Raw genomic sequence first — 25,705 nt, forward strand, 5'->3', positions numbered from 1 at the left:
ATCCATAGATCGGTAATTTTTCCCCCAATCCCAAAAACCTACATTACAAGAATTTTTCTATACAAAAAATTGACCCCACTCAGATACTAGATCATTATTACCTGAGGGTAATTGTTCATGTTATTAATTGACTTTTGGGTAGTTTACTTTCCATGGGTTCAGATTTCTAGATATGACGCCTGTGTTAAGGTCACTGAAATTCAAACATTAATTTTGTTGAAGAATATGAGCACCAGAGCCCCAGAATGAAGGAACTGCAGGCAGGTCACATGTTCCAGTGCCTGTGGGCCGCTCAGCTATGTCACACTTAAAGGTGCTGAGCTCTAAACATCTGTAACTTTACGGTAGATGACTCAATCATGTGCAGTTGCAAACATGCATGTCCTATCTTTATAATGTGATATGAAAAAACTTTCTGGTGATTTGGTCTTCAAACACTGAAGCTTTGTAGTTTGTTGTAGCTGAAAGGTAATCTGATATGAGCACAACCCACCCCGGGAATGAGCCAGTGCACTGTGGTATCAGCACACTCTGTTTATGAGGGTGGCCATCCCTGCCTCAGTGTGTTATGACTGCACGGGGGGCAGAGGCATTCAGACACAGGCACAGGGAGGGGCTCCTGGCAGGGTCTAAAAGAGGTGTTAATTACCTTTCAGAGTCTCTGTATGAGCAGGGGTTGGAGGGGTGGGGGGGGGGTGGAGGGGGGTGGAGGGGGTTTGGAGGTGGTGTAGAGGTGGGGGGGTGGAGGTAGTGTTGAGGGGGGTGGAGGGGGGTGGATCTGAAGTATGAGGCTGGAGTAAGAGCTGCATTTTTCTGGGCCTCCTGGTGATTTATCGCTTTGCTCAAGTCTCAAGGCCAGCAGTTCCCCTGCTTTTACTCCAGTGGGAAAATCAGACCAGCACAGTGACATACACACACATGTACACACACACACACATACACACTCATACACATACACGCATGCACATACACACACACATATACACGCATGCACATGCACATGGACATACACACATACGCACATGCACGCATACATATCCATACACATGCATACACAGACAGACATACACACATATACACACATGCATACACACATACATGCACACACACATAAACACACAGACACATATACACATGCGCACACAGACATACACACACACACACTCACACATACACGCACACATATACACACATGCATACACACATACATGCACACACACATAAACACACAGACACAGACACATACACACATACACACACATATACACATATACACAGAGACATATACACACACACACACACACACATACACACATGCATACACACATGCACATACACACATATACAGTCTTAGGCACCCTTGTGGGTTACACATCACAAAGTTAAAAATATACATACACCTACTTAGATTATTAATTTAGTGGTGCTGAATGTTCCAAAATATCTTTTAACTTAGTGCCAAGGCCTCTTAACTTCCTGGTAGTGATCATGATTGACTACAGCTGGTAGCTGTTAGCCGACATAACAGTTTGACAGCACTCATTGGATTAACCAACACACTTTACAATGGGATAGTCCAGCCATCTCTAAACAACTTCAGATTCCAAGATCATCAGTTCAAACAATTAGTTTGAGTACAAGTTATTTGGAGCTGTAGTGACTTTGCCTATGTCTGGAAGAAGACTCAAACTGTCACCCTCAGCTGAGGGGAAGTTTGTTTGGCTGGTCAGCTGCAATCCAGGAACCACCAAGGAACAGGTCTGCCCTGAACTGGAAGCTACTGGAACACCAGTGTGACTGTCCACAGTCGGGCAAGTTTTACAATGCCATGGGCTGAGAGGCTGCCGTCCAAGAAAGAAGCCCCTGCTCCAAAATCGACACCTTCAAGCTCCACTAAAGTTTGTGGCTGATCACATGGACAAAGAAAAGGCCTTCTGGAGGAAAGTTTTATGGCCAGATGAGACAAAGATTTAGTTGTTTGGCCACCATGACCAGAGGTATATTTGATGGGGAAAAGGCGAGGTATTCAACCCCAAAGAACACTGTACCAACTGTTAAGCTTGGTGGTGATAGCATCATGCTCTGGGTTTTGCTGCCAGTGGAACTGGTGCATTGAAAGTGGACAGAATCATGAAGAAGGTTGAATTATTCAGCATAACCTCAAACCATCAGCTAGATGGTTGAATCTTGGACACAATTGGGTGTTTTGACAAGGACAATAATAAACACACACATAAATAAATACACACATAACAAAGCTGGTTTTGGAATCCCTAAATCAGGCTAACATTAAGGGTTTGGAATGGCCTTCTCAAAGTCCTGACCTTAACTCTATCAACATACATATGTGGACTGTGTCCGTGCCAGGAAACCAAGACGTTTACCGATTCTGTCAAGAAGAGTGTCAAATATCCAACCAGAATTCTGCCAGAAGCTTGTTGATGGCTACATCAGGGTGAAATGTGCTAAGGGAAGTTAAACAAAATATTAGGAGTGCTGTATGTATAATTTTTACCCTGTGTTGGTTTCAGAAAAGCCACAACGAATTCAAATCAAGTTTGTGATTTCTTTTTTAAAGATGGATGGTGTAGAATCATTCCGCCACAGAAAAATAACAATTGTAGAAATAAGTGAAAGTGCAATACTGCCATGACATACATGTCTGTGATAACATTCACACACACACAGCACATCTACACGACTATTCAAATCAGTTTCCTCGTACTAATAGTTCCTATAATGGACATAATCATTGATCATTTGTGTCAATGAAAAATCTATAGCTCAGCAGTTCCAGGTGAACGTGATCACAACCACAGCCAAAGACTATTAGCTCTTATTTTAAAATGTTTTAACATCTGTACCATCAACATCGTGACATTGAAAATGATATTTCCATCGATATACCGTGGAGTGTGCCTCCCTTAGTTGAACAGTAGATACAGAGAGACAGAGGGAGCGGCTCACATAGAGCCAGTGACGGGAACAGGAGAGCAGGCCCCCGCCTCTTCCCAGGAGCGGGAGAGCAGGCCCCCGCACAGTTAGTGATTTTACGCATAATGTGCTAAATGAATGTATTGTAATGAAATGAATTAGAAAATTGATAGGTGAGCACTTGTGTTGGAAGTTAGAGGGGATTTGACTGAAAATTAGAAGCTGAGGTCAAATCGGCAATTGAGTGAATGATTGACTGAGGGGCGCAGTAACTGGTGTGTACGTCTGAAGCCTGAGTGCTGTTCTGCCCACCTGTGGAAACCTGTCATCATCTGCAGAATGTTTTTCTGAATTAAAATCGGTTAAATACATCTTACGGGGATTGCATAATTTCAGTAACTTGAAATTGAGAAATTTCTGTCGACAACAGCCTCGTTAGAGCAGCAGGGAGCAGAGGCAGTTCTGATTCATGAATCCAAGGAGGGGTACAGGCCTGGCATATTAGGTGTATTCCTGTGAATAAAAAAAAAAGAAGAAAAAAAAAGAAAAAAGTTAGCCAGACAAAATGGGCACAGACGCCTCAAACGGTCGAAAGAAAAAAAGAGAAAAAAAGTCCCGTTGGCAAGAAGGGTGCATGGATTTGGAAGAGTAACCAACAGCTGACTAACTTCATTTCTGCATTATGTTCCTGTTGCAGTTGCATTACAGCTCAGGGGTAGTGTCAGCCATCTTAATGAAGCCCTTGTCATGGCTCACACAAGCACAGACACAGAAGCAGCAGCAGCACTATTGTGATTCCACTCCGCTGGTTCAGTTAGTGGACCATCATCTGCCGTATTCTGTCCATTTGAAGCTGAAAGACACTTTTGTTCGTGGTTAGTAACCCAGTTACTGGCTCTGCTTCTCCACCAGGGCAGCTGCTGGGGGGGTGAATGTGAACTCTCCCTCTGAAACCCGCTCTCACCCCCCCGCTCGCTCTCACATGATTAAACGTGTAGACCAGAGGTTTCTGTGTCTGAAAAGCTTGGGTAATGGTTATTGCTAAAGGCAGTGCAGGTCTTCTGGGGTGTTTTCAAGGGTTTTCTTCCCCTGCTCAGAGAAATGCATGAGCTAGGGTTTTTTTCAGAGCTGTGTTTCCTCTTCTCAGTCCTGGGGAGTGAGCGCTTGGCCCCTCTGCTGTGCGCTCCTGTTGAGGGCCGATGTGAACAAAGAGCTTTTGTGCTCTCCTGGCCATCGAACGGAGCTGTGTCACTTCCCTTAGCTGTCAGTTATGCACATTGTTTTCAGAAGTTAGCTTCCCCCATTTTATTTCATCACGGCATCGTTTCCTATTAAATACGAGCAAGAACTTTGCTGAAGTTGGGCTAACAGGGTAACAATACCTGATTGTGTTGGGAATCACTAGGGTTGGGTATCATTTGGATTTTATCGATTCCGGTTCCAGTTCCGGTTCTGCTTATCGGCTCCGATTCTTAGCGGTTCCCGGTTCCGATTCCAATATGATAAAAAAAAAAGATTACATTTTTTATAAATACTCAAGTGTTGACCCTACAACCAATGATATTGTTTTTTTTAAATAACTAAACTCAATAACTTTTGAGTACATAGCCTACAATAACAATAAATAAACTCAAGTGAACTCAAGAAATATTCAAAAGTCAGAAAATGAGGACAGACTTATTGCCACGAGCACGGCTTCCTTCCACTTGCACAATATTTGTGTATATCTGTGTCGCCAGCTGCCACACAACCCCCAACGCATAATGGATCCACCTCCATGCTTAACAGTTGGCAAGGTGTTCCTCTGTACAAAATCTTCACCCTTCTTCTCCAAAAGATGGCTGGTGGCCAAAAAGTTCAATTTTGGTTTTGTCAGTCTGAAGCACATCAAGCTCTCAGTGTTTTCTTGCCTTGCTGTTCCAAAACTTTTGGAGGGGACTATATATAGAACACAACACTTGGATAGTGATTGTACCATGTTAGACTCAATCAAAAAAATTTTGGTTGGATTTAATACAATTATAACAACATAACATTAGGTAATAGCGAGAACAGGCCATTCAGCCCATCAATACTCACCTTTTCCTACCCCTATGTGTACCTACTACCTAAATTGCCTAAAAGCTAAATAAAATCTAACACCGTATCAAGCCTGGTCTTGAAAACCCCCAGTGTTTCTGCCTCCACTACATGCGCTGGCAAGCTATTCCACACATTGACCACTTGCTATGTGAAAAAATACTTCCGAATATCTGTACGGAATTTCTCCTTTGCCATTTGTGTCCTCTCGTTCTGCTAACCGAACTCAACCTGAAGAATCCCCTATACTTCACTTTGTTAATCCCTATAATGAATTTAAAAACCTCAATCAAATCCCCCTTAGCCTCCTTTTACTAAGCTTAAAGAGATTAAGCATCTTAAGTCTATCCTCGTAACTCTTATCTTTTATACCTCGAATCAATCTGGTTGCCCTTCTCTGAACCTTTTCTAGTGCCTCTATGTCCTTATAGTGCGGTCTCCAGAACTGCACACAGTACTCCAAGTGTGGTCTAACAAGAGTATTGTATAAGGTGAGCATAACTTCCTTGGACATATAATCAATACTCCTGGCTATGTATCCTAGCATCCTATTGGCCTTTTTTACTGCTACCGCACATTGACTAGAACCCGAAAGGCTTCTGAACAGTGACACCTAATTATAGCCTTTATAGACTTACCTACTTAGTAATGTTGCATGCCAGATTTGTACAATGATGTATTGCTTTATTTGTTTGAATATATACAGCAAAGTTGAAAGCTACATTCATTTTGCTGGTAGTTTGAATAAGCAGGGAGTCCACCTTAAACGGCATACAATATGCTATATGTGAACCAACAGCTACAGATTTAAAAGATACAGAATTTCTTTGATAACTATTTTACTACAGAATTCAATTTGCATTCTTAACACCCTGAAATAACCAAAGACTGCTTGCTAGGACTAGCCTGGCGGAAGTTATTAGGCTACGTGACCAGAATCTTTCTTTCAATTGTCCGACCACTTTGTGGATTTTGCCACTGGTTGTGAAAGCGCATTTATTTCATTGCACTAGGCTTACCATTTCAGCTTCAGAAAAAAAGAATGGTTTAGCAGTTGTGGGTAAACGTGTAGGACTCGGTCTCAGTGAATGGTTGAGCAGTTGTGGGTAAAGGTGTAGGACTCGGTCTCGGTGAATGGTTTAGCAGTTGTGGGTAAAGGTGTAGGACTCGGTCTCGGTGAATGGTTGAGCAGTTGTGGGTAAAGGTGTAGGACTCGGTCTCGGTGAATGGTTGAGCAGTTGTGGGTAAAGGTGTAGGACTCGGTCTCGGTGAATGGTTGAGCAGTTGTGGGTAAAGGTGTAGGACTCGGTCTCGGTGAATGGTTGAGCAGTTGTGGGTAAAGGTGTAGGACTCGGTCTCGGTGAATGGTTGAGCAGTTGTGGGTAAAGGTGTAGGACTCGGTCTCGGTGAATGGTTGAGCAGTTGTGGGTAAAGGTGTAGGACTCGGTCTCGGTGAATGGTTGAGCAGTTGTGGGTAAAGGTGTAGGACTCGGTCTCGGTGAATGGTTTAGCAGTTGTGGGTAAAGGTGTAGGACTCGGTCTCGGTGAATGGTTTAGCAGTTGTGGGTAAAGGTGTAGGACTCGGTCTTGGTGAATGGTTGAGCAGTTGTGGGTAAAGGTGTAGGACTCGGTCTCAGTGAATGGTTTAGCAGTTGTGGGTAAAGGTGTAGGACTCGGTCTTGGTGAATGGTTGAGCAGTTGTGGGTAAAGGTGTAGGACTCGGTCTCGGTGAATGGTTGAGCAGTTGTGGGTAAAGGTGTAGGACTCGGTCTCGGTGAATGGTTGAGCAGTTGTGGGTAAAGGTGTAGGACTCGGTCTCAGTGAATGGTTTAGCAGTTGTGGGTAAAGGTGTAGGACTCGGTCTCGGTGAATGGTTGAGCAGTTGTGGGTAAAGGTGTAGGACTCGGTCTCGGTGAATGGTTGAGCAGTTGTGGGTAAAGGTGTAGGACTCGGTCTCGGTGAATGGTTGAGCAGTTGTGGGTAAAGGTGTAGGACTCGGTCTCGGTGAATGGTTGAGCAGTTGTGGGTAAAGGTGTAGGACTCGGTCTCGGTGAATGGTTTAGCAGTTGTGGGTAAAGGTGTAGGACTCGGTCTCGGTGAATGGTTGAGCAGTTGTGGGTAAAGGTGTACGGCTCGGTCTCGGTGAATGGTTTAGCAGTTGTGGGTAAAGGTGTAGGACTCGGTCTTGGTGAATGGTTGAGCAGTTGTGGGTAAAGGTGTAGGACTCGGTCTCGGTGAACGGTTTAAGCGTTTAACCGTTCCCGCCGCTGGTACTCGGCCACTTGCCATCTGGCGGATCGCGCCGGTCCTCAGACCATCGGGCTGTGAGAACCTGCACTCGGTGCGCTGATTGCGATAACAGACCTTCTTCCGCCCGTTTGTGGTCTCGCTGTCCAGGCCAGCAGCAGGTAAAGAGCAGAGATGGCATTAGCAGTGCAGGGCCACCGTGAGCGCGGTCTGAATGCAGCTCCAGAGCAGCAGCAGGTAAAGGCATTCGATGCCCCATTGAAACAGCCTGCAGGGTAATTTGATAGATAACCAGGGGGGATCGTAAATAAAGATAGCAGGCAGATGGCCAAGGCCTGCAACTGTATGGGAGAAGGTAATGTGATCCTCCTGTCAACTGCAGCCCATATGTGCACTTGTTACAGTTGGAAGCACTTGGCAACGAAATCTAAGATGGGCTATTTAAAATGTTTTTTCTTCATTAACCAATACTGTTTTATCTCACTCCCTTTCACTGTCTGTTGTATATGGGTTCTCCTTTGAAACGAGAAAATGTTCAAATGAATGATTTCAGTCCAAAAAAATATTGAAAGGGCTAGTTCATAATGAAAAACAATTCCAGGGTAATATTGTGAAGGCTAGTAGTGGAGCCACCAGCCATACGTTCATATCCTGGACTGCCGTTGGCGATGAGTGGCTCTTGTTAAACCATATAAATAGCAATTCAGTGCAGGCTGATTCCTTTGCTGGTCTATGCAGTCTGGTCTCTAAACTCTGTATGGACAGATCTAAACATACATACCTCACGCTCCCCCCTGAGGATCTCTGTTAAAAACTCTGCCCACATTCTGTAGATGAGCCTCTGCACTCTTTGGGCCTGGCCTGCATATTTGGCATGCAGAAACATGCCTGGCCCTTTCTTTAGCATGTTTAAAAACCAGAACGCTATCGTCTCTGCTGTGGGTCTCTCAGGGGGCTTAGAGGGGGGCCTCCAGCTCATGGCCCACACCGGCTACCCCCCCCCAAAGCCTGACAGGACACACACAGAAATGACATTTATTGTTGCTTGTGTTATCATAGATTCATCTTTTGTATCTTTTGTTACCCTTTGAATCTGCAAAATGTACTTTAGTACCTACAGGGAACAGTTTGATGTTTAGTTTATCTGGCTGAATAGGATTCATTTAAATTTTTTGTTCTCTTTAGGGACATCAGCATGAACAACATCACGGAACTGCCTGCAAATGTCTTCAAAAATTTCCCATATTTGGAGGAATTGTAAGTAATTGGCTGTTTTGTCATATCTTTCTGGACTATATATTTTTAGTCATTGTCTGGCTCATTTACAGTATGACAACGCAAAAAGAATTTGCAAAGTACAATTGTTTTATTAGGCTATACTGTTGTTGCATTTGGAATCCAGGAATTCAAAAGTCCTGATTCCGTGACCTGTTTCCATTGGGCATTTTAACGGCTGTAGTGAGTCCATTGGGCATTTTAAAGGCTGTAGTGACTCCATTGGGCATTTTAAAGGCTGTAGTGTATAATGAGTGACTCCATTGGGCATTTTAAAGGTTGTAGTGTATAGTGAGTGACTCCATTGGGCATTTTAAAGGCTTTAGTTAACTCCATTGGACATTTTAAAGGCTGTAGTGACTCCATTGGGCATTTTAAAGGCTGTAGTGTATAGTGAGTGACTCCATTGGGCATTTTAAAGGCTGTGGTGTATAGTGAGTGACTCCATTGGGCATTTTAAAGGCTTTAGTTAACTCCATTGGACATTTTAAAGGCTGTAGTGTATAGTGACTCCATTGGACATTTTAAAGGCTGTAGTGACTCCATTGGATATTTTAAAGGCTGTAGTATATAGTGACTCCATTGGACATTTTAAAGGCTGTGGTGTATAGTGAGTGACTCCATTGGACATTTTAAAGGCTGTGGTGTATAGTGAGTGACTCCATTGGACATTTTAAAGGCTGTAGTTACTCCATTGGACATTTTAAAGGCTTTAGTAACTCCATTGGACATTTTAAAGGCTGTAGTAACTCCATTGGATATTTTAAAGGCTGTAGTGTATAGTGACTCCATTGGGCATTTTAAAGGCTGTGGTGTATAGTGAGTGACTGCATTGGACATTTCAAAGGCTGTAGTGTATAGTGACTCCATTGGGCATTTTAAAGGATGTAGTGACTCCATTGGACATTTTAAAGGCTTTAGTAACTCCATTGGATATTTTAAAGGCTGTAGTGTATAGTGACTCCATTGGGCATTTTAAAGGCTGTGGTGTTTAGTGAGTGACTCCATTGGACATTTTAAAGGCTGTAGTTACTCCATTGGACATTTTAAAGGCTTTAGTAACTCCATTGGATATTTTAAAGGCTGTAGTGTCTAGTGAGTGTCTCCATTTGGGCATTTTACAGGTTGTAGTGTATAGTGACTCCATTGGGCATTTTAAAGGTTGTGGTGTATAGTGACTCCATTGGACATTTTAAAGGCTGTAGTGTATAATGAGTGACTCCGTTGGGCATTTTAAAGGCTGTAGTGTATAGTGAGTGACTCCATTGGGCATTTTAAAGGTTGTAGTGTATAGTGAGTGACTCCATTGGGCATTTTAAAGGTTGTGGTGTATAGTGACTCCATTGGGCATTTTAAAGGCTGTAGTGTATAGTGACTCCATTTGGGCATTTTAAAGGCTGTAGTGTATAGTGAGTGACTCCATTGGGCATTTTAAAGGCTGTAGTGTATAGTGACTCCATTGGGAATTTTAAAGGTTGTAGTGTATAGTGACTCCATTTGACATTTTATAGGCTGTAGTGTATAGTGACTCCATTGGGCATTTTAAAGGCTGTAGTGACTCCATTGGGCATTTTAAAGGTTGTAGTGTATCTTGACTCCATTGGACATTTTAAAGGCTGTAGTGTATAGTGAGTGACTCCATTTGGGCATTTTAAAGGCTGTAGTGTATAGTGAGTGACTCCATTTGGGCATTTTAAAGGCTGTAGTGTATAGTGACTCCATTGGGCATTTTAAAGGCTGTAGTGACTCCATTGGGCATTTTAAAGGCTGTAGTGACTCCATTGGGCATTTTAAAGGCTGTAGTGACTCCATTGGGCATTTTAAAGGGTGTAGTGTATCGTGACTCCATTGGACATTTTAAAGGCTGTAGTGTATAATGAGTGACTCCATTGGGCATTTTAAAGGTTGTCGTGTATAGTGACTCCATTTGGCCATTTTAAAGGCTGTAGTGACTCCATTGGGCATTTTAAAGGCTGTAGTGTATAGTGAGTGACTCCATTGGGCATTTTAAAGGTTGTAGTGTAAAGTGACTCCATTTGACATCTTAAAGGCTGTAGTGTATAGTGACTCCATTGGGCATTTTAAAGGCTGTAGTGACTCCATTGGGCATTTTAAAGGCTGTAGTGACTCCATTGGGCATTTTAAAGGCTGTAGTGTATAATGAGTGACTCCATTGGGCATTTTAAAGGTTGTAGTGTATAGTGACTCCATTTGACATTTTAAAGGCTGTAGTGTATAGTGACTCCATTGGGCATTTTAAAGGCTGTGGTGTATAGTGAGTGACTCCATTGGGCATTTTAAAGGCTGTAGTGACTCCATTGGGCATTTTAAAGGCTGTGGTGTATAGTGAGTGACTCCATTTGACATTTTAAAGGCTGTAGTGTATAGTGACTCCATTGGGCATTTTAAAGGCTGTAGTGACTCCATTGGGCATTTTAAAGGTTGTAGTGTATAGTGAGTGTCTCCATTTGGGCATTTTAAAGGCTGTAGTGTATAGTGAGTGACTCCATTGGGCATTTTAAAGGTTGTAGTGTATAGTGACTCCATTGGGAATTTTAAAGGTTGTAGTGTATAGTGACTCCATTTGACATTTTAAAGGCTGTAGTGACTCCATTGGGCATTGTAAAGGCTGTAGTGACTCCATTGGGCATTTTAAAGGTTGTAGTGTATCTTGACTCCATTGGACATTTTAAAGGCTGTAGTGTATAGTGACTCCATTGGGCATTTTAAAGGCTGTAGTGACTCCATTGGGCATTTTAAAGGCTGTAGTGACTCCATTGGGCATTTTAAAGGCTCTAGTGACTCCATTGGGCATTTTAAAGGCTGTAGTGACTCCATTGGGCATTTTAAAGGGTGTAGTGTATCGTGACTCCATTGGACATTTTAAAGGCTGTAGTGTATAATGAGTGACTCCATTGGGCATTTTAAAGGTTGTCGTGTATAGTGACTCCATTTGGCCATTTTAAAGGCTGTAGTGACTCCATTGGGCATTTTAAAGGCTGTAGTGTATAGTGAGTGACTCCATTGGGCATTTTAAAGGTTGTAGTGTAAAGTGACTCCATTTGACATCTTAAAGGCTGTAGTGTATAGTGACTCCATTGGGCATTTTAAAGGCTGTAGTGACTCCATTGGGCATTTTAAAGGCTGTAGTGACTCCATTGGGCATTTTAAAGGCTGTAGTGTATAATGAGTGACTCCATTGGGCATTTTAAAGGTTGTAGTGTATAGTGACTCCATTTGACATTTTAAAGGCTGTAGTGTATAGTGACTCCATTGGGCATTTTAAAGGCTGTGGTGTATAGTGAGTGACTCCATTGGGCATTTTAAAGGCTGTAGTGACTCCATTGGGCATTTTAAAGGCTGTGGTGTATAGTGAGTGACTCCATTTGACATTTTAAAGGCTGTAGTGTATAGTGACTCCATTGGGCATTTTAAAGGCTGTAGTGACTCCATTGGGCATTTTAAAGGTTGTAGTGTATCTTGACTCCATTGGACATTTTAAAGGCTGTAGTGTATAGTGAGTGACTCCATTGGGCATTTTAAAGGTTGTAGTGTATAGTGACTCCATTTGGGCATTTTAAAGGCTGTAGTGTATAGTGACTCCATTGGGCATTTTAAAGGCTGTAGTGACTCCATTGGGCATTTTAAAGGCTGTAGTGACTCCATTGGGCATTTTAAAGGTTGTAGTGTGTAATGAGTGACTCCATTGGGCATTTTAAATGTTGTAGTGTAAAGTGACTCCATTTGACATCTTAAAGGCTGTAGTGTATAGTGACTCCATTGGGCATTTTAAAGGCTGTAGTGACTCCATTGGGCATTTTAAAGGCTGTAGTGACTCCATTGGGCATTTTAAAGGTTGTAGTGTATCGTGACTCCATTGGACATTTTAAAGGCTGTAGTGTATAGTGAGTGACTCCATTGGGCATTTTAAAGGTTGTAGTGTATAGTGAGTGACTCCATTGGGCATTTTAAATGTTGTAGTGTAAAGTGACTCCATTTGACATCTTAAAGGCTGTAGTGTATAGTGACTCCATTGGGCATTTTAAAGGCTGTAGTGACTCCATTGGGCATTTTAAAGGCTGTAGTGTATAGTGACTCCATTTGGGCATTTTAAAGGCTGTAGTGTATAGTGACTCCATTGGGCATTTTAAAGGCTGTAGTGACTCCATTGGGCATTTTAAAGGCTGTAGTGACTCCATTGGGCATTTTAAAGGTTGTAGTGTATCGTGACTCCATTGGGCATTTTAAATGTTGTAGTGTAAAGTGACTCCATTTGACATCTTAAAGGCTGTAGTGTATAGTGACTCCATTGGGCATTTTAAAGGCTGTAGTGACTCCATTGGGCATTTTAAAGGCTGTAGTGACTCCATTGGGCATTTTAAAGGCTGTAGTGTATAATGAGTGACTCCATTGGGCATTTTAAAGGCTGTAGTGTATAGTGAGTGACTCCATTGGGCATTTTAAAGGTTGTAGTGTAAAGTGACTCCATTTGACATCTTAAAGGCTGTAGTGTATAGTGACTCTATTGGGCATTTTAAAGGCTGTAGTGACTCCATTGGGCATTTTAAAGGCTGTAGTGTATAATGAGTGACTCCATTGGGCATTTTAAAGGTTGTAGTGTATAGTGACTCCATTTGACATTTTAAAGGCTGTAGTGTATAGTGACTCCATTGGGCATTTTAAAGGCTGTAGTGTATAGTGAGTGACGCCATTGGGCATTTTAAAGGCTGTAGTGTATAGTGACTCCATTTGGCATTTTAAAGGCTGTAGTGTATAGTGACTCCATTGGGCATTTTAAAGGCTGTAGTGACTCCATTGGGCATTTTAAAGGTTGTAGTGTATAGTGAGTGACTCCATTTGGGCATTTTAAAGGCTGTAGTGTATAGTGAGTGACTCCATTGGGCATTTTAAAGGTTGTAGTGTATAGTGACTCCATTTGGGCATTTTAAAGGCTGTAGTGTATAGTGACTCCATTGGGCATTTTAAAGGCTGTAGTGACTCCATTGGGCATTTTAAAGGCTGTAGTGACTCCATTGGGCATTTTAAAGGTTGTAGTGTATCGTGACTCCATTGGGCATTTTAAAGGCTGTAGTGACTCCATTGGGCATTTTAAAGGTTGTAGTGTAAAGTGACTCCATTTGACATCTTAAAGGCTGTAGTGTATAGTGACTCCATTGGGCATTTTAAAGGCTGTAGTGACTCCATTGGGCATTTTAAAGGCTGTAGTGACTCCATTGGGCATTTTAAAGGCTGTAGTGTATAATGAGTGACTCCATTGGGCATTTTAAAGGCTGTAGTGTATAGTGAGTGACTCCATTGGGCATTTTAAAGGTTGTAGTGTAAAGTGACTCCATTTGACATCTTAAAGGCTGTAGTGTATAGTGACTCTATTGGGCATTTTAAAGGCTGTAGTGACTCCATTGGGCATTTTAAAGGCTGTAGTGTATAATGAGTGACTCCATTGGGCATTTTAAAGGTTGTAGTGTATAGTGACTCCATTTGACATTTTAAAGGCTGTAGTGTATAGTGACTCCATTGGGCATTTTAAAGGCTGTAGTGTATAGTGAGTGACGCCATTGGGCATTTTAAAGGCTGTAGTGTATAGTGACTCCATTTGGCATTTTAAAGGCTGTAGTGTATAGTGACTCCATTGGGCATTTTAAAGGCTGTAGTGACTCCATTGGGCATTTTAAAGGCTGTAGTGTATAGTGACTCCATTTGGCATTTTAAAGGCTGTAGTGTATAGTGACTCCATTGGGCATTTTAAAGGCTGTAGTGACTCCATTGGGCATTTTAAAGGTTGTAGTGTATAGTGAGTGACTCCATTTGGGCATTTTAAAGGCTGTAGTGTATAGTGAGTGACTCCATTGGGCATTTTAAAGGCTGTAGTGTATAGTGACTCCATTGGGCATTTTAAAGGCTGTAGTGACTCCATTGGGCATTTTAAAGGTTGTAGTGTATAGTGAGTGACTCCATTTGGGCATTTTAAAGGCTGTAGTGTATAGTGAGTGACTCCATTGGGCATTTTAAAGGTTGTAGTGTATAGTGACTCCATTTGACATTTTAAAGGCTGTAGTGTATAGTGACTCCATTGGGCATTTTAAAGGCTGTAGTGTATAGTGAGTGACGCCATTGGGCATTTTAAAGGCTGTAGTGTATAGTGACTCCATTTGGCATTTTAAAGGCTGTAGTGTATAGTGACTCCATTGGGCATTTTAAAGGCTGTAGTGTATAGTGACTCCATTTGGCATTTTAAAGGCTGTAGTGTATAGTGACTCCATTGGGCATTTTAAAGGCTGTAGTGACTCCATTGGGCATTTTAAAGGTTGTAGTGTATAGTGAGTGACTCCATTTGGGCATTTTAAAGGCTGTAGTGTATAGTGAGTGACTCCATTTGGCATTTTAAAGGTTGTAGTGTATAGTGACTCCATTTGGGCATTTTAAAGGCTGTAGTGTATAGTGACTCCATTGGGCATTTTAAAGGCTGTAGTGACTCCATTGGGCATTTTAAAGGCTGTAGTGACTCCATTGGGCATTTTAAAGGCTGTAGTGACTCCATTGGGCATTTTAAAGGTTGTAGTGTATCGTGACTCCATTGGGCATTTTAAAGGCTGTAGTGACTCCATTGGGCATTTTAAAGGTTGTAGTGTAAAGTGACTCCATTTGACATCTTAAAGGCTGTAGTGTATAGTGACTCTATTGGGCATTTTAAAGGCTGTAGTGACTCCATTGGGCATTTTAAAGGCTGTAGTGACTCCATTGGGAATTTTAAAGGCTGTAGTGTATAATGAGTGACTCCATTGGGCATTTTAAAGGCTGTAGTGTAAAGTGACTCCATTTGACATCTTAAAGGCTGTAGTGTATAGTGACTCTATTGGGCATTTTAAAGGCTGTAGTGACTCCATTGGGCATTTTAAAGGCTGTAGTGACTCCATTGGGCATTTTAAAGGCTGTAGTGTATAGTGACTCCATTGGGCATTTTAAAGGTTGTACTGTATAGTGACTCCATTTGACATTTTAAAGGCTGTAGTGTATAGTGACTCCATTGGGCATTTTAAAGGCTGTAGTGACTCCAATGGGCATTTTAAAGGCTGTAGTGTATAGTGACTCCATTGGGCATTTTAAAGGCTGTGGTGTTTAGTGAGTGACTCCATTGGACATTTTAAAGGTTGTAGTGTATAGTGACTCCATTGGGCATTTTAAAGGCTGTAGTGACTCCATTGGGCATTTTAAAAGCTGTGGTGACTCCATTGGGCATTGTAAAGGCTGTAGTGACTCCATTGGGCATTTTAAAGGTTGTAGTGTATCGTGACTCCATTGGGCATTTTAAAGGCTGTAGTGACTCCATTGGGCATTTTAAAGGCTGTAGTGACTCCATTGGGCATTTTAAAGGCTGTAGTGACTCCATTGGGCATTTTAAAGGTTGTAGTGTATCGTGACTCCATTGGGCATTTTAAAGGCTGTAGTGACTCCATTGGGCATTTTAAAGGTTGTAGTGTAAAGTGACTCCATTTGACATCTTAAAGGCTGTAGTGTATAGTGACTCTATTGGGCATTTTAAAGGCTTTAGTGACTCCATTGGGCATTTTAAAGGCTGTAGTGACTCCATTGGGAATTTTAAAGGCTGTAGTGTATAATGAGTGACTCCATTGGGCATTTTAAAGGCTGTAGTGTAAAGTGACTCCATTTGACATCTTAAAGGCTGTAGTGTATAGTGACTCTATTGGGCATTTTAAAGGCTGTAGTGTATAGTGAGTGACGCCATTGGGCATTTTAAAGGCTGTAGTGTATAGTGACTCCATTGGGCATTTTAAAGGCTGTGGTGTATAGTGAGTGACTCCATTGGACATTTTAAAGGTTGTAGTGTATAGTGACTCCATTGGGCATTTTAAAGGCTGTAGTGACTCCATTGGGCATTTTAAAAGCTGTGGTGACTCCATTGGGCATTGTAAAGGCTGTAGTGACTCCATTGGGCATTTTAAAGGCTGTAGTGTATAGTGACTCCATTGGACATTTTAAAGGCTGTAGTGTATAGTGACTCCATTGGGCATTTTAAAGGCTGTGGTGTATAGTGAGTGACTCCATTGGACATTTTAAAGGCTGTAGTGACTCCATTGGATATTTTAAAGGTTGTAGTGTAGAGTGACTCCATTGGGCATTTTAAAGGCTGTCGTGACTCCATTGGGCATTTCAAAGGCTTTAGTGTAGAGTGACTCCATTGGGCATTTTAAAGGCTGTAGTGACTCCATTGGACATTTTAAAGTCTGTGGTGTATAGTGAGTGACTCCATTGGGCATTTTAAAGGCTGTGGTCTATAGTGACTCCATTGGATATTTTAAAGGCTGTAGTGTATAGTGACTCCATTGGGCATTTTAAAGGCTGTAGTAACTCCATTGGACATTTTAAAGGCTGTGGTGACTCCATTGGGCATCTTAAAGGCTGTAGTGTATAGTGACTCCATTGGGCATTTTAAAGGCTGTAGTGTATAGTGAGAAATGGGCTCTAAGAAACCTGTGGGCGGCCTCTCGAAGTAACACCCATTGCCTGCAAGTCTCTTCATTTTTTGGAAAATAAAAATGCATTCAAAAACGAATACAACAAATAATTCATAGATTTCAGTTTTCTCGACCGTAATGCTGAAGGAATTGTTTGTAGAATTTTAGAAATAGCATTTTCAGTTTACTTAGCATGATATTGGAGAAGCTTATATGTCATCAACAAAGATAGTCTTTGCAGTTTTTTTGGGTGGGGAGGGGAGTTGTTAAAAATTACATATTAGTGCTGTTTTTTGTATAATAGTAAATAGTGACTTCATTCTATTAGCAAGTGCTTAACACCTGCACTTATTCAGAACCACTGCCAAGGGCAATGTGCAAGTCTTCACCCAAGAACCCATTTGTTACTGTTAGAATTCTGGAAAAAAATAGCATATGGCTCTACACTGAAGACAGCTGAGTTTGAGGTCAAAAGATGTACATGAGATGACCGATCTGAATTTCAGCTTTTATTTTCTGGCATTTTTATCTAGATTTATCTTCCAGACCTGCTCCTGCCAGGGGGAAGAGGGTGACAGGCAGGCAACATTTTTCATGGCAATTCTTCCAGTAGCATTTATTATACACTATAGTATTTTACACCTCATACAACCTATAATAACATTTGGTTATCATGTGCTCTTTTGGAGTCTCCAAACTTGCCTGGACGTAGCTTGGATTAAAGCAATGCAGAATGCTAATTTTTTGGAGCACTGTCATCAAATGTGTCTAATGCTTCATTTCGACCGGGAGTTCCTGGGAATTTAACTCCCAGGAACAAGTACGCAATTAACAAAAGGTTCCTTCAGCCTGCATTTCCACCAAGTTTACGCAAATTAGTCTGAAGACTAGCCCACCGCAGTTAAGCAGGAGTTGCAAATACTGATTTCGAAAAGAGATAGACTCAGAATTGAAAAAATGTTGCATTTATTCACTTGTTATGGTTTCACATTGCACTTAAGTAAAGCCACAGTCCAAATCAAAAAAACAACAGTCACACTACAATGTGTTGAGAAACACCATTAGACCTGTACGTGCGTCTACATCGTTGCAAAACGCCGGTCTTTTAGCTATCGTTAAATAGCTATCGCTACATAATCGCTTGCTAGCGGGCAGACCGGCGTAAGCATTATGTGCTCGTACAGTAAATTGAGGAACTAAGGTGTTGTGATACAACAAACAAAACAAGCTCTGTAGCAGGCATTTAAAAATGCCGCCTGGAATACAATGCACGTAAACTCGCCCAATCAGAAATTACCTGCGCTGCTAGCCACACCCACGCTAGTTCCTGGCCATCAGAAAGCTCTACCTCCTGAGCAGGGGCTTTTTTAGGGCTGAATAACGGCCCCGGAACGATGAGATTTGCCAAGCACGTGGTATGAAAACGCGCCGACTTCCGGCGAAATACCTTAGTTCCGGGGTAAAGTTCCACTGGTGGAAATGCGCCATAACGTTGTGGCTGTGGCCCCATTGCATTTCCAGGCCCACCAGGTACAGCCACACACATCTATATTCATCTATACTCTTAAAAACAAAAACAAAAAATGATGTGGGGAAAGAAAAGGTTTGAGCTTCAACCCTCACGGGCGACAGAACCTTTCAGACGAGACCAGGGTGATGCCTGCCGTCAAAAGAATAGGAACCATTATTTTTTGGGTATGTCATTTTTCAGGCTTGTGTTTAAAAAGGGGGCACTACCTAAGGGATTAAAAAAAAAGTGGATAAAAAATGCATGTTTTGCCCTGTGCTCAGAAGCGGGTAATATGAGAAGAAACTGCTATACTTGCAGGGATAAGTGCAGTCATATGTATGTTTTCTTACATTTGCTGAAAGCTTTTGCTCAGTTTTTTTGTGACGAGGCAGATTTAGCAAGGCACTGGCACATTTGCTTTTTTGCTCCTTTCACTGGAGGTGAAGAGACAATGTGTGCGTGTGCTCTACGACAGGAGCGCAGGAGAGCAGAATGAAGCTGATTTAAGGAGAGCAGAATGAAGCTGTGTTAAGGAGAGCAGAATGAAGCTCATCTAAGGAGAGCAGAATGAAGCTCATCTAAGGAGAGCAGAATGAAGCAGATCTAAGGAGAGCAGAATGCAGCTGCTTTAAGGAGAGCAGAATGAAGCTGATCTAAGGAGAGCAGAATGAAGCTGCTTTAAGGAGAGCAGAATGAAGCTGATCTAAGGAGAGCAGAATGAAGCTGCTTTAAGGAGAGCAGAATGAAGCTGATCTAAGGAGAGCAGAATGAAGCTGATCTAAGGAGAGCAGAATGCAGCTGATCTAAGGAGAGCAGAATGAAGCTGATCTAAGGAGAGCAGAATGCAAGTTTTCTGTTTCAGTGTTTTCCTGTAGTTTCTGAGGGGTGTGTTGTGGTTGGTATCTTTTTGCCTATTTGAATGTAGGTCCTGTATGCAGGGATGTAGTCGGGACGGTAGTTGGATTGACTGTGTTGAAAATGCAGATTGCTGCAAATGTAGGTTCAGCAGCGCCTGCGATCATAGCAGTCAGGGCGTGCGTTGCGGTTTGGGAAACTCCGGATGCCCCCATTTGATGGCTCTCTTGGGGGAAATTGCTTAGGGTGGGCAGCCTCTCCCACTGGTGGGCCAATCAGAGAGCGAGACCTTGACGCAAGGCGAACGGGGGACGAGGGCAAAGGTCACATTGGTGTTACTTTCACTGTGTGGTAATGGCATTGCCAGAGAGGAATGTGCCAAAAACTTAACTGCAAACTACGTTATTCTGGCATACAACATACCAAAATCATTTGCCGTTAAATCAACTGTCAGTGAGTTGGTATCGTATACATGCCACAATCGATGCCGGCTAAACCCTTCTTTGTTTATCATTTATATTTACAGTGGGCTCCAGAAAAATAGTAACATAGAAAGATTTTGCTGGGTAATTTTGATGCATACATTTGACCTAAATATCCATGTGTTCTTCATCTATTGTATGAGCCAGTCCAATCCAGGAAGAATGTGTTGATCCTGAAAGAGAAGGTAGTTGAGTTTAAATGGCAGTGCTGCCAGCATGTTGGCGGTTTCCCATCACTGAGACGCCTCCCGCAGTGTGTTCATGACCTCCACAGCCACGGCCGGGTACAGTGGTGTATGGAGACCTGCAGTAGGGTACAGTGGTGTATGGAGACCTGCAGTACGGTACAGTATGGAGACCTCCAGTAGGGTACAGTGGTGTATGGAGACCTGCAGTAGGGTACAGTATGGAGACCTGCAGTAGGGTACAGGGCGTATGGAGACCTGCAGTAGGGTACAGTGGTGTATGGAGACCTGCAGTAGGGTACAGTATGGAGACCTGCTGTAGGGTACAGTGTGGAGACCTGCAGTAGGGTACAGTATGGAGACCTGCAGTAGGGTACAGGGTGTCTGGAGACCTGCAGTAGGGTACAGGGCATATGGAGACCTGCAGTAGGGTACAGGGTGTATGGAGACCGGCAGTAGGGTACAGGGCGTATGGAGACCTGCAGTAGGGTACAGGGCATATGGAGACCTGCAGTAGGGTACAGGGCGTATGGAGACCAGCAGTAGGGTACAGTATGGAGACATGCAGTAGGGTACATTATGGAGACCTGCAGTAGGGTACAGGGCATATGGAGACCTGCAGTAGGGTACAGCGCATATGGAGACCTGCAGTAGGGTACAGTATGGAGACCTGCAGTAGGGTACAGTATGGAGACCCGCGGTAGGGTACAGTGGTGTATGGAGACCTGCAGTAGGGTACAGTATGGAGACCTGCAGTAGGGTACAGTATGGAGACCTGCAGTAAGGTACAGTATGGAGACCTGCAGTAAGGTACAGTATGGAGACCTGCAGTAGGGTACACGGTGTATGGAGACCTGCAGTAGGGTACAGGGCATATGGAGACCTGCAGTAGGGTACAGCACATATGGAGACCTGCAGTAGGGTACAGTGGTGTATGGAGACCTGCAGTAGGGTACAGTGGTGTATGGAGACCTGCAGTAGGGTACAGTGGTGTATGGAGACCCGCAGTAGGGTACAGTATGGAGACATGCAGTATGGTACAGTATGGAGACCTGCAGTAGGGTACAGGGCGTATAGAGACCTGCTGTAGGGTACAGGGCGTATGGAGACCTGCAGTAGGGTACAGTATGGAGACATGCAGTAGGGTACAGTATGGAGACCTGCAGTAGGGTACAGGGTGTATAGAGACCTGCAGTAGGGTACAGGGCATATGGAGATCTGCAGTAGGGTACAGTGGTGTATGGAGACCTGCAGTAGGGTACAGTGGTGTATGGAGACCTGCAGTAGGGTACAGTGGTGTATGGAGACCCGCAGTTGGGTACAGTATGGAGACATGCAGTATGGTACAGTATGGAGACCTGCAGTAGGGTACAGGGCGTATAGAGACCTGCTGTAGGGTACAGGGCGTATGGAGACCTGCAGTAGGGTACAGTATGGAGACATGCAGTAGGGTACAGTATGGAGACCTGCAGTAGGGTACAGGGTGTATAGAGACCTGCAGTAGGGTACAGTATGGAGACCTGCAGTGCACACATCCTGGCTCAGCTGAATGAATGCAGGCTGAGGCAGACGGTAGGGTCCCTTCCCCGGAGTCGTGCAAGCCAGTAGCCCTCTCCCCTCCCACCCTGTTTGCTGAAAGAGTTTGGCTCTGCAGCGGCAGTGGCAGTTACACAGAAAGCACAGAAAGCACAGAAAGCACAGAAAGCACAGTGATCCAGGTTCCGGTGTGGGACAAGAGCATGTAAGGAGTGGTGTTTTCTTGGAGGTGGGTGGGTTCAGAACAAGGCTGGGCACATTCCTCTCTGCTCTCAGCCTTGGGAGACATGTCCCGACTTTGTTAGAAGGGGGAGGGGGGGCTTTGAAATAAGAACAAAACTTGAGTGGATGTTTTGGGAATTCATTTGCCGGGAACAGGTCTCATTGTCCTGTTGCAGATCCAGGCTCCCAAAGCTGGAATTCTCTTATGTCTCTATCGTCTTTTGGGGTTTTAATCAATTAAAATATCACACTCGTTTGGGGAAAGAAAATTCATGTTTTTAACACTGCTGGGCCTATCCCTTTGTTAATGACACCTTTTACTGCACATTGTGTACCAAGCTAAGACTGCTAATGTTCACCATGAATAAAACTCGTAGACAGGCTGGACCTGGTTTTTATAAAAACAAAGCCCTCTTTCCTACGGTAGATAATATTTTGTCACAGAGGGGTGTGATGTGGAGAAATGTACTGAAGAATGAGAGACATTATTTCCCTGTATTGGCCCCTGTCGTGTGGAGCCAGTGGCTTTCATAACCATGACCATAACCAATCTGCACAGTGCTGTCATACTTTCAGCCAATTAATGCTCCTGATTTTGCTGTTTGTTGTCCTTTTTCAAAAAAAGGAGAATACCAAGAAGGCTACTGCACCGTCTCTTAGATTGTTGGGAAAGCTGATATCTGGAGATAAGAAATGAAAACATTTTGTGAAGACGCACGCACATGCATATAAATGAACGTGCAAGGTATCCGTGTGCACACTACGCAAGACATTCCTGCTGTTTCTGCTTGTTTAATTCCGGTAGCTAAATGTTTTTTTCAGGACGCCGGCATCAGTGTTGAATTGGGAGGGTGGTTAGGAGGGGGCCAGCTGCATCCTCTCTGCGATGAGCCCCTGAAATGGAGGGACTGCGTATGAAAACGGATATCGTTCCTACACAGTTCACCCGATATACCCTCAAATTAAAAGTGACCTCATTAACCTCATATTCATGGTTTCATTTCAAATCCAATATGCAGGAGTGCAGACCCAAAAGAGCAGAAATTGTACAAATTCATACAGACTGCACTGTAATATTGAATTCCAGTTGATGCACTTACTATACTCATTGTGAGGTCCTTGTCTTTGGCTTTTTAGGCGGCTGGCTGGAAATGACCTGACTTACATCCACCCAGAAGCCCTCTCCGGCCTCCACCAGCTCAAAGTGCTGTGAGTATATATACATATTGTTTTTTTTTTTTGTGTTTTTCTTTTAACCAAGACTCCATGATTTTCCCCCTGCTGCCCCCTTCCCTTGCCCTGGCAGAGTTCTGCATTGTGTGCAACTTCCTCCAGCACTCAGATACAGCACACACTCTCAAACAGCTGGACAAGCAGTACAGGAGTGTACGAAAATGGGGGGAAATGAATGTGACACACCCAGCTTCTGTACACCATGTTCAACAAGTGAGAATATATATGTAGGCTATATGGCAGCACAGCAATCTGAATTGTGCTGGAATTCCAGACAAAGGCTGTTTAGAAGTTCTCGCCTTATCTCTTATAGGACCAGTGCAGCAGAATTGCAATTCCCAGGGCTGGGCAACTTAAAAGTCCTTGAATACTTTAGTGTCAGGGTGTTTCTGATAACCTGTCAAAATATTTGACAAGCTGATATCATTAATGTAACCCTTTTTTTAGCTGAGACATACAACCAGAGGAGCTGGAGAAATTAAACAAAGACCTTTTGCATGCATATCATAATATTGTGTTTTTTAACAATGTAAAAATGCTGAGGACTGTAGCACGTGAGACAATGTGGGATTGTGACTTATATAAGACATGTGACATTGCTGTTCACTGTTTGAAAAAAGAAAACATTTGGATTTCTGAAAACGAATTATCGTGACGTTCAGCCAGATTTCGTCGCTCAGTGAATGGTCAGGTTGTTGACAAAACGGGTCCTTGTGGTGAACTCTGGTTCCATCCATTCCACAAGGTGATGTGGACATCATAAACTGTTTTGTAATTGCCTACTATTAAAACACATTTTTATTTTTAAATTACATTGGTTTGGTTTTATCTTGAAAAGGGAAAACTACTTCTTGTGGAGGACTAAGGAAAGATTCCCCTTACTATCTTGTCTTTAATTTGTTCAGTGGGGTCCAAAGGTCTGAGACCACATTGACAATCTGAGGGTTTTTTTTTTCCATGTAATAAACAGAAAGTTTTAGGATTTTACATTTTTTTAATCAAATTAAATTCAGTAACATCACAAAATGCTCTTTGGACAAATTTTCAGGGATAACATGGATCATCAAGCTTTGCACAAATTTGTGGAGTCCATGTGCACATTGCCATTAAAGCAAAAGGGGGACATTCCAAATACTAAGAAATTCAGCTTTACACTGAAATTGTTATGGTGATGATATCATTTGTAATTAAAAAGTTTGTATTAAATACAAAATAGAAGCATTTTCACTGGTGGCCTCAGTCCTTTGGACCCTACTGTATATACTGTGTTGTGAAAATGTATTTACCCCCTTTCTGATTTCTTAGTACATTTTTGTCACACCCTTTATTTCATTCCCCAAGCCGAAGGCAAACTTGGAAAACTGTTTGTTGTGGATAAAACACAGCATAGCCACTCTCACAGTGTAATGTCCATACAGTAGATGGACAGAAATCGGCTTTAGTAAGGCAAGTGATTAGCACAATGGAAAATCTGGCAACCTCATTTTTGTTCTATTTTAAGGCTTTACAACTCCATAGGTAAGCATCACAAACACTTTAAAATGTCTTAAATGAAGCAAATAACTTTTTTAAATAACTCATTTACAATTTACAAGTGTTTACTCTTTTGTAGCGTGGGAATTTCAACACTCAATGTCATTGTGAGTGGTATGAATTCTCACACAGCATGCCATGATGATCCCACACTGCCCTGTGCATGATGAACCCACACTGCCCTGTGCATGCCATGATGAGCCCACACTGCCCTGTGCATGATGATCCCACACTGCCCTGTGTATGATGATCCCACACTGCCCTGTGCATGATGATCCCACACTGCCCTGTGTATGATGATCCCACACTGCCCTGTGCATGATGATCCCACACTGCCCTGTGTATGATGATCCCACACTGCCCTGTGCATGATGATCCCACACTGCCCTGTGTATGATGATCCCACACTGCCCTGTGCATGATGATCCCACACTGCCCTGTGCATGATGATCCCACACTGCCCTGTGCATGCCATGATGAGCCTACACTGCCCTGTGCATGCCATGATGATCCCACGCTGCCCTGTGCATGATGATCCCACACTGCCCTGTGTATGATGATCCCACACTGCCCTGTGCATGCCATGATGAGCCTACACTGCCCTGTGCATGATGATCCCACACTGCCCTGTGCATGATGATCCCACACTGCCCTGTGCATGATGAACCCACACTGCCCTGTGCATGCCATGATGAGCCTACACTGCCCTGTGCATGATGAACCCACACTGCCCTGTGCATGCCATGATGAGCCCACACTGCCCTGTGCATGCCATGATGAGCCCACACTGCCCTGTGCATGATGATCCCACACTGCCCTGTGCATGATGATCCCACACTGCCCTGTGCATGATGATCCCACACTGCCCTGTGCATGATGATCCCACACTGCCCTGTGCATGATGATCCCACACTGCCCTGTGCATGATGATCCCACACTGCCCTGTGCATGATGATCCCACACTGCCCTGTGTATGATGATCCCACACTGCCCTGTGCATGATGATCCCACACTGCCCTGTGCATGATGAGCCCACACTGCCCTGTGCATGATGATCCCACACTGCCCTGGGCATGCCAGCATTCCCCTGCCCTGTGCCCTGGGCATACCAAGATCAGC

General features: G+C 43.3%; 1 protein-coding gene across 3 annotated transcripts in view; it reads left to right on the plus strand.

Annotated features, from left to right (window-relative positions):
• Positions 1–25,705, plus strand: part of lgr4 (leucine-rich repeat containing G protein-coupled receptor 4) — an 87,698-nt gene that overhangs the window by 13,866 nt on the left and 48,127 nt on the right. For all 3 annotated transcript variants that reach the window (XM_061246353.1, XM_061246354.1, XM_061246355.1), the window contains exons 2-3: positions 8,446–8,517; positions 22,958–23,029. In XM_061246353.1, the coding sequence (XP_061102337.1) occupies positions 8,446–8,517; positions 22,958–23,029 (144 nt within the window). The remainder of the gene's footprint in view (positions 1–8,445; positions 8,518–22,957; positions 23,030–25,705) is intronic.

The sequence above is a fragment of the Conger conger genome, chromosome 6 (assembly GCF_963514075.1).
Source record: "Conger conger chromosome 6, fConCon1.1, whole genome shotgun sequence".
In the NCBI taxonomy this organism is placed as follows: domain Eukaryota; kingdom Metazoa; phylum Chordata; class Actinopteri; order Anguilliformes; family Congridae; genus Conger; species Conger conger.